Below are 8,867 nucleotides of genomic sequence, written 5' to 3'. Positions count from 1 at the left end.
GATACTGGGAGGATCATAAAATCTTTCGTTGTGTCAGGGGGGGGGGGCATGGTGGCTAAGTGGCTCGCTAGTCTGGAGGTCGGGTGTTCGATCCCTGCATTGGCCGAGAAGAAAGTTCATCCAGATTTTCCGGCGTGGTTCCCCCTTGTCAGTGATGCAGGACGGAGGGCCTGACAAGGACAGCTGTCTAGTCGTTCGGATGGGCCAAAAAAACGAGGTCCCGTGTACACATTGGTGTGCCCATAAAAGATCCCTTGACAGTTGGAATTCGATATAAGAGTAGGCCGTAGTGCCGCTGTCCTGGCAAAATTTCCCTCATAGCACACTGTATGGCGTATGCCCGTCTTCATTAGCCCAGTTCGGAGCAGAACAGCAGGACGTTAAACCCCATTTCATTTCATTTCAGTCAATAAAGTAACTGACAAGGAGTAGGGTTGCCTGCCCAACCTTGTGGGTTTTCTAAGGGTCCTGCATTTCTCCCACTGCTAAATTTTAAGACATCTATGCTGAACCGAATTTTTGAAATAAAATTTAACATATTATGTTAGTCCCAATATATAATCCAGTCTGTGTTTAGTGGATGTTACTCCCCATTTCTCTCTCCCTACTTTTCAATAAAATATCAAACATAATTATGCACAAGAGAATTAGCAGAAATGGTTATATTATTATGATTCTGATATTATCTTATTGCATCATAAAGTAATCGCAATAACTATATGTTGTAGATTTATGTAATAATGAATTGTCTACAAAATCAAACAAATATTTTTGAAGGCACACGGTCATATAAAATTCGAGAATATGATCAAACGGGAAGACGTTGTCTGTAGTTCACATCCAATCCGTTAATTTTCAGAGGCCGGGAAAAAAGTCGGAAGATACCGAACTATAATTTATGCAAGATTGGTGAACGCGTCGAGAAGAAAGGAAAAAGAGGAGTGGTGTGAAAATGATATAACCCACAGTTAAGTACAGTTGAATACTATAGTAAGTATTTAAAAGCATCAAAAAATGCACTTTTCAACGTTCGTTTTTTTGTGTTTTTTTTAAAAAAAGCATCAGCTAGGCTAATACTCGAGTCACAACTAAAATTCCTAAACGCGCACCTTCTCCAGAAAAATCAAAATGGCGCATTTCCTGACGCTATCATGGCCTTGAAATAAGTAGCATAGTCAGTCATAGTGACATAGATGTTCCGGACTTTTCTTATTAGACAAGAGAAATTGATTGCAAGAGGAATTTGGTATCAAAGAAACTCAAGAGGTTTATCCGTAGCCTATTGCTAATAATGAGATTACGAAAGAGAGGATAAGGGGTAAAAAAACAAAACAAAGGCCAGCAATGTGAATGGCAGCAATGAGCAATACTAGGTTAATACTAGATCTACTAATAATTCAATTTATCTATTTGAATTTTTGAAATCGGTTCCGAACTTATTATTTTATAGCTGGTTTTAATAATAATAATTTAATATATTTATTTTTATTCTCAACTATGTACAAGCATAAGTTAAAAGTTACAAAAAAACATTTCACATTGTCACGGTGATGCATAACATTTAACAATATCTAACTGAATATCTTACAAAATAACATTAATTTTATATACCCATGTAAGCAGCATATGATTTTGTAAAATTCCTTCAAAAATGGGGAAAAGAATCATCAAAATTATATTTTGACTCAGGACTGATTACTGAATTGTCTTTGGAGCGGGCTCAAATTATACAAACACATACTACGGTACAAGATCTCAAACACAAAATCAACCACCAAAATATTTTTTAAAATTTTTATTTGGAAAAAATTTAATGGAAATTGGCCATATAAAAAAAAATAACATTATAAATTATAAATAAAAAATTTCATTAAATTTTAATCTTGAAAAATTGTTTTCTCATCTGGAATAATAAAATCAAACTGTGTTTTCTTTGAACTTTGACCAGTTATGAAATATTAAATAAAATATGAAATTTAATAATGGTAAGGAAAAGAATTGTAACAAAGATCTATCCCATTTAGTAGGCCTACCAGTGGCTACCACTTGCTAAATTGTATACATATAGTCAGTACATCTACAAATAAATATTTGCTAAGTTGAAATCAATAATAAAACTATTTTAATAATTTTTAATTGGGATAACATTATGTGAAATAGTCTTATTTCTGACTGGAGTGGAAAAAAATAACAATAACACAGTAACTAAAAAAGACACTAGATCTTAGAAATTGGCATTGATACTGGATCTTGGCCGATCTGGAAAATATCTTTCCATGTTTATACCCACACTTCTAACCCTAACCCGTCAGAATAGTTTTACCCACAATCCACTGTTTTTACAGCTTCAATTTGTATGTTTGACATGTAAATTGTAAACCTAACCCTAAAGCTAGAAAGATATTTTCCAGATCGGCCAAGATCTAGTATAATGCTAGAAATTGGATTTCTTTCTGATGTTCAACCTTGACCTCTTAACGGTTTTGAGTTGAATGGAACCGGTATCAATTGCAGGAAACAGTCATGAGGCCGCAACAAAAGACCTACTTTTCACGAAAAAATTACGCCAGAAAAATAAGTTTGTCCCTTTTTTGGTTGAAATTGCTAATGATAGGAAACATGAAATGATACTTTGATACTTTGGAAATAGTCTTGTGTGGCAGTTCAAGTGATAGTTTATTTTTTTCATTGTGGTGAAATGTTTTTGTGTCAAAATGGTCATGTAGAATGTCAAACATACCGGTACATGTATTTTATTGAATTTTCTCATTTTCACCTTTTTGGTAAAAATAGTGTTTTATAAATTGTATGATCTGTTTTTTTTTTTAGACGATTATTGTCTATATAACATTAACAAGCCTATAATATTATTTTCTTTCTTAACAAAAAATAAAATCCAAATCGTAACCTTTTGGCTTGTATTGATAATACACCAAATCTAGTAAAGCATGTCTGTTTCATTAGTGCGGTTGGTGCATAACAGTTTCACTTTAACTCCCATTTAATTACATTTTTATTTATTAAATGTAACCGCCCTGTCGCTATGCTTTATATCTGATTTTCGTTCTCATTTCAGAATATCAACAAAAAAAAGCATAATGTCTACAGATGAGAAATCTGCTAACCAGTTTATTTCTGCCCTGGTGAAGAATTTACAAGCTGTGTGTCATGGCCATGTTGATTTTGATAAAAATGTGAAAGTTGTGGGCCATCTGTATTTAACTGTTGACAGTAACTCAGAATTTAATTACATCGTTAATGAAAAAGTGTCAAAAAGTGATGAATCTTCAACAACATTTATCAGTAAAAGTTTTTATGCCACTGATCCCCAACAAAAAACACCAAAGAAAAATTTAGATAGACCTCTTCCTCCTCCCACTCCAAATGTGTTGGGAAAAACTCGATATGATATCAGTGTTGACTTAACAGATGACCATCCACCTGGTGCAATGGGTGGAGGGCGTTATCAAATGGGACAGCAGCGTGGTCAATTTTCCAGGCCTGGTGGCTTTCCTGTAAGGGCACCACAAATGAGAAGAAGACCATTTGATCAAAGAATGTCTCCCCAACAAATTGCTAAAATGCCTCGTTTATCATCCCCCCAGCGTCACCCAATGAACTTGCCATCAACATCACCCCGTAGAATGCCAAATTTATCTTCAAGATTACCAGCTCCATCGTCATCAACTGTACCGTCCATTTCTAGTGAAACAAATTCATCTCCCTCATCTATTCCACCTGAATCGGTTTCCGCCACCCCAGCTCAATCTCTTCCTGGTGCTGATAAACCAGAAAAAGAATCCGGTGATAAGGAAAAAGTTGGAGAAAAAACAGCGGAAAAACCTGACATTAAATTTGAAGTGATAAAAGTAGAAAATGGCAGTGTTGTAGCTAGTAATAAAGATGCAACAAGCGAAGGAGAAGAAAAAGAACTTAGAATAGAGTCTGTGACTAGTCATGATTTATCATTTGTGCCTGAAACTGAAAAAGACAAAGACAGTGAAAGTAAAAATAGTGAAACTAGTGACTCTGATAAACCTGCATCAGATCCTCCTCCAGAAACTCTTTCAACAGAAGCAACAGAAACAGCGGAACCAAGTACACCAAATAAAAGTCCTCCAAAATCAAACGAACCTGAAGTCATAGAAATAGATTTAACTAAAGTAAAAGATGAAATTGATAGTACAATGGAATCGGATACAAGTTACATGTATGATGATCAAGGGGGTAACAGGTTCTCATCAGGTACATATAGTTGATAAAAATCATATTGTTTAACCCTTTCATTACATGGTACATTTAACTGGTCACCAGCTTATAATCATGCATTGCACAAATTGTTATTGGGGGCTGGGTGACTGTGTTCTAATACCTAGAATATCATGCCTAGAATATCAACCATTCAAATAGCAAGTACATGTATACACATTGTTTATCGTGACCTGGCAACATGTTGAAAGACTTCTTTTATCTATCACTGAGCTATAACAAAACTGAAGGTGGGTCCATCCACTGAGCTACATGTATAAATAAATATAGAGATAGGTGTTTTCCAGCAATGTTATATATTTTTTCCTAACAGATAGTTTTAGTCAAAATATTTTTAGTCAAATGTTTTATCTTTCAGGTCAAGGTGATAATAGTCTTTCTAGTTTTGGCGGTGAATCAAACGACGATGAATTTTTTGCTAGTTTACGTGAACAAAGTTTAGGACTTTATCCCGTTGGTTTACATGCCAATGAATCGAACAATCCTGGTCAAAATTTACTTGGTTCTGACATTCCTAACTTACCCGGTACTCAACATGGTGCTGGCTACTTACCAGGTAAGATTCCTTCCCAATTCAACAGGCTTCAGGGGACTGTGGCAGTTTTTGGCAAAGACACTGGACTATCAACTAGAATCGTACCTGGTTTAAATCTCAACAAGAAATTTTTAATGGCTCACTTCCCTTTGAGTGAGAAATATAATGTTTTTTTGACTTTTTGGAATGAACGTGGGCCATGCAGCTATTTTAAGTGATGTGTTGGCATACGTATATCTGAAAACCAGAATAATTTTTTTCCTGTATGGCCTGAAAATCCACAATCTTTCATTCAGTTGTTTAAATAAAAGAAATGTATTGATTACATGTACATGTGATATTTTATTTCAGTTGCTGGTACCAGCACCTCATCGCCATCAAATCAACCGGTAGGTTCACCTTTTCATTATACCATCTGAACATTGTCTTATTACATATAATAAAAAAAGATACATTATCAGATGATATACATGTACTTATTCCTGGTTTCGAACTTCGCTCACAATATTAACATAAGATCTTACATAGTTTCAATTCCCTGAATTATCACAAATTCATTTGAAATTTGATTTCATGCTTCAGAACTGCTTTTTCACACTTAGTTTTCCTGGAAGTTCAAGTCTCTAATCATCATTTGAAGAATTGTGCATCCCTTGCATGCATCCTACAATATTTTGAAAGTTGAATCTCTAAAAGAAATATCTGTTAAAAATGATTCAACTCTATTCAGTATAATTTTACTAAGATATGCATTAAAACTGTCTTTGCAATATTCGGTCTCATGGACATGGTCAAAGCAGGTGCCATATGTTTTCACTGTAATCTTTCGATAAGTTTCTTTTTAATTTGATTAAATCCTAGCCTTGAGATAATTTCCTGTTGATATTTTGTTTTTATAAGTAAATGTTAATCACTTTGAGTACATTTTAATATTCCCCCCCCCCCCCAAAAAAAATGCAAATGATGATAAAGAGACTTTAACTGATATAAAGAAAGCAGTTTGACTACAGAAACCATTTCAATGGCTAATCCCCCATAACATATAGAAAGCAGCGTATTTAATAACTGTCCCAGATCATACTATCTTAACAGCTAATAAAACAAAATTAAAGCCATGAAAACAAAGCAATGTAGGATCTATGTAAGAAAATTTATACTATCAAAACAAAAAGATATGTGTTTTAACATCCTCCATATCATACAGAAAGCAGATAACCATGCAAACAAAACAAAATTTTTTGCTCTAAGAATGAAATGAAGTAGGATCTTTGTTATAATATGATTGATAAGAGAGGATTAGTAATAAAGGATAATGTATATTTATTGTTATGTAAAAAGACAATGTTAAAAGCTCCACTGACATGAAGATAATCCATTGATAATAAATAACTGTAATGCAATGAAAATGAGTGAATTGAGGAATAATTTTGTGTGCTGTTTTGTATAGTGGAGATCTACATGTTAAAAGCATACATATATGTAGTTTTGGAAAATGATTTATTTGTTGATAATTTCAAAATTATGTTTTTGTTCAAGAGTTTGTATAAGTTTATGGATGGTTTGGGGAAAATGATGTATTTGTTCTTGGCAATTCTAAAAGTATGTTTTCTGAAATCGGTACGGTGGTTCTTTTCAACAAATTGTTTGTGGTTTTTCTGAGGATGGATGTAGAGAGATACTGGTAATTTATAGTAAAAGTGGTGGTTTTCTCAACCTAATTTTTCCTATTATTATTACCACTTCAGTTCATGGAGAGGGTACCAATATTGAAAAAGAATTCGAAGGAAAGAAAGGAAATGGATAGTGGGAATGATATTCCACAATCTAACAAAGCTTGGAAGAGAAAAGCTGTTGATTTAGGCACTAAAATTCAAATCTTGAAAGAACTAGATGAACAACATGGAACGAAAGCGGAACTTGCTAGAAAATATAAATTGCCTGAAAGTACTCTTAGAACAATAATTTTGAATAGGGAACACTTTGAAGATTTGTATAAAAATTCCACAATATCACTTTCAATGAAAAGAGTTAAGGTTAATGCCCATCAGAATATTGAGGATGAATTGGTTAAGTGGATAGTAACAGCTAGAGAACTCAAACATGCTGTCAGTCGACCAGTTTTAATCAGAAAAGCCAATGAAATTGCTAGGAATCTGGGAGATATGTCATTTAATGCCACTCGGCAATGGATTTCGAGATTCAGAAAGCGCCATGAGATTTTCAGTGATAATGTCAACAGATGATATGTGAATCACAGTTGGGAGTATTCTTGTTAAATTGTTTTGAGTTTGTTATTTTGTAGTAGACAAAACTAAGACTAGGTTTACCAGAGATTTCTTGAAGTAAAGTTTGATAATCAAAAATATTGGCGTTTTGTATTTGAAGAGGTTTTTTGTTGGTAATTTTTTTCCAGACTCCTTTTTGAGGGTCGAATGTCGTCCTCTGTATTTTTCCATTTTTGAAGAAAACAATTATTTTTTCTTCCATGATCCCGACGTTGTATAGTAAAATATTGATAGATCGTCATTTGATGACTTCTATCTCGAATTCAGTTTTCCACCACATCTATATTTTACAAGAAAACAATGATTTGTTTATCATGAAAATGATCTCCAGACGTATGTAAATTGTTGATGGTTTGAACATCATTTGATTTCTATTACCACTTCAGTTTAAGAAGATGGTACAGAAGAGAAGGTCAATAGATTTAGAGACCAAGTTCCAAATTTTACAGGATGTTGACGCAGGTCACCTTAGGAGAAAAGATATTGCCGCTAAGTTTGGTTTACCATTCAGTACATTAAGTACAATTATTAACAAGAGGAATGCCTTTGAAAGCTTTCGTTGTTCTACGATTTCCAAGACCAGAAAGAAACTTCGTTCTTGTGTTTATGTAAATGTTGAAGATGCTTTATGTAAATGGATTGAATGGGCTCGTAGTGAAGATATTTTTATTAATGGACCAATAATGATCAATAAGGCTAACGAAATTGCTCAAAATTTGGGTATTGCCTCTTTTAATGCCAGTAATTCATGGATAGACCGGTTTAAAAAGAGGAGAGGAATGGTTCTTCATGCATCAAATTATGGCACATGAATAACGCCACACCTACATGTATTAATTAAGTTTGCTTATTTCCTGAATGTGAAAATGAATTCAAAACAAAAGTACATGTACACTACTTGGTGGCTCTTTTCAAAGACTTGTTTTCTCATAAATTTATGACTGAAGAATTAAAAATTGATTTTGTCTGGTCTAACCAAAAAAAGTGTTAAATGCTATTCTTCTTGACATAAAGATTGTTAGTTTTACAGTTTGAATTATAGTTTTGATTTTGTTACATATGGATTTTATTAATGGATTATCTTCTTAAATTCAAGGTTATATTTTTATTGATGTCCACCCCTTGCCATCTCCCCTTGTCCATTTTCATTTATCAGGCTCCCTTATTGCAACATGTTTGAAGCTGTATCAATGCAACAAGTTTACGATTATTTACAATTACATATACCTGTATACTATTATTTACAAGAAGTAACGAGGGATTATATTCACTCGGAGGGAGATACATGTACCTGTACATGTATACTGTTAATTACAAGAAGTAACAAGGGATTACATTCACTTGGAGAACATGTGGTATTGGAAACTTTAACATGTTGTTGAAAAGGAGCCTGAATATTACTTTATAGGATGTTTGTAGGGCTGATATAGATTATTAAGTTGAGATAAACTCAGAAACTGAATTGAATACCACCGCTTTCGAACCTATTTCTTTGTGTTCCTATTTGTGAATACTTCCAACTGGAATAATTTAAGTAAGAATTTAGATTGTTCATTGGCTGAGAACTAAAGTCAAAGCAAAGAGTTTAGGTCTTGGCCAATAAAAAGGCTGCATTCTTAAAATATCATTATAGTTCATGTTTTCATGGATAAGGCCACAAACCTTTAAAATTTCAAAATTAGTACATGTTTATATGTATCTTGGGCAAGATATATGGTAGGTCTTCTTCAATGATGCACTTAACTTAATAATCTATTGACAGAAGGTAAGTTTTGCTG

The 8,867-nt window shown here is 33.5% G+C and overlaps 1 protein-coding gene across 49 annotated transcripts in view; it reads left to right on the top strand.

The window, feature by feature from the left end:
• Window positions 1–865: 865 nt before the first annotated feature.
• Window positions 866–8,867, top strand: part of LOC126815655 (polycystic kidney disease protein 1-like 3) — an 87,049-nt gene continuing 79,047 nt past the window's right edge. For 46 of the 49 annotated variants that reach the window (XR_007678020.2, XR_007678018.2, XM_050541426.1 and 43 more), the window contains exons 1-4: window positions 866–990; window positions 3,077–4,245; window positions 4,628–4,825; window positions 5,156–5,193. Coding sequence is in view for 47 of the 49 variants with exons in the window: in XM_050541426.1 (XP_050397383.1) it covers window positions 3,099–4,245; window positions 4,628–4,825; window positions 5,156–5,193 (1,383 nt within the window). In the remaining 2 variants the exon portion in view is untranslated. Of the gene's footprint in view, window positions 991–3,076; window positions 4,246–4,627; window positions 4,826–5,155; window positions 5,194–6,549; window positions 7,410–7,475; window positions 8,126–8,867 lie in introns of those variants that run through there. The other 3 variants (XM_050541407.2, XM_050541406.2, XM_056099511.1) reach the window with 3 other exon arrangements.

This window comes from Patella vulgata, chromosome 3 (assembly GCF_932274485.2).
Source record: "Patella vulgata chromosome 3, xgPatVulg1.2, whole genome shotgun sequence".
In the NCBI taxonomy this organism is placed as follows: Eukaryota; Metazoa; Mollusca; class Gastropoda; family Patellidae; genus Patella; species Patella vulgata.
The sequence above is the reverse complement of the archived record's forward strand: the minus strand, read 5'-3'. Positions and strand labels throughout refer to the sequence as shown.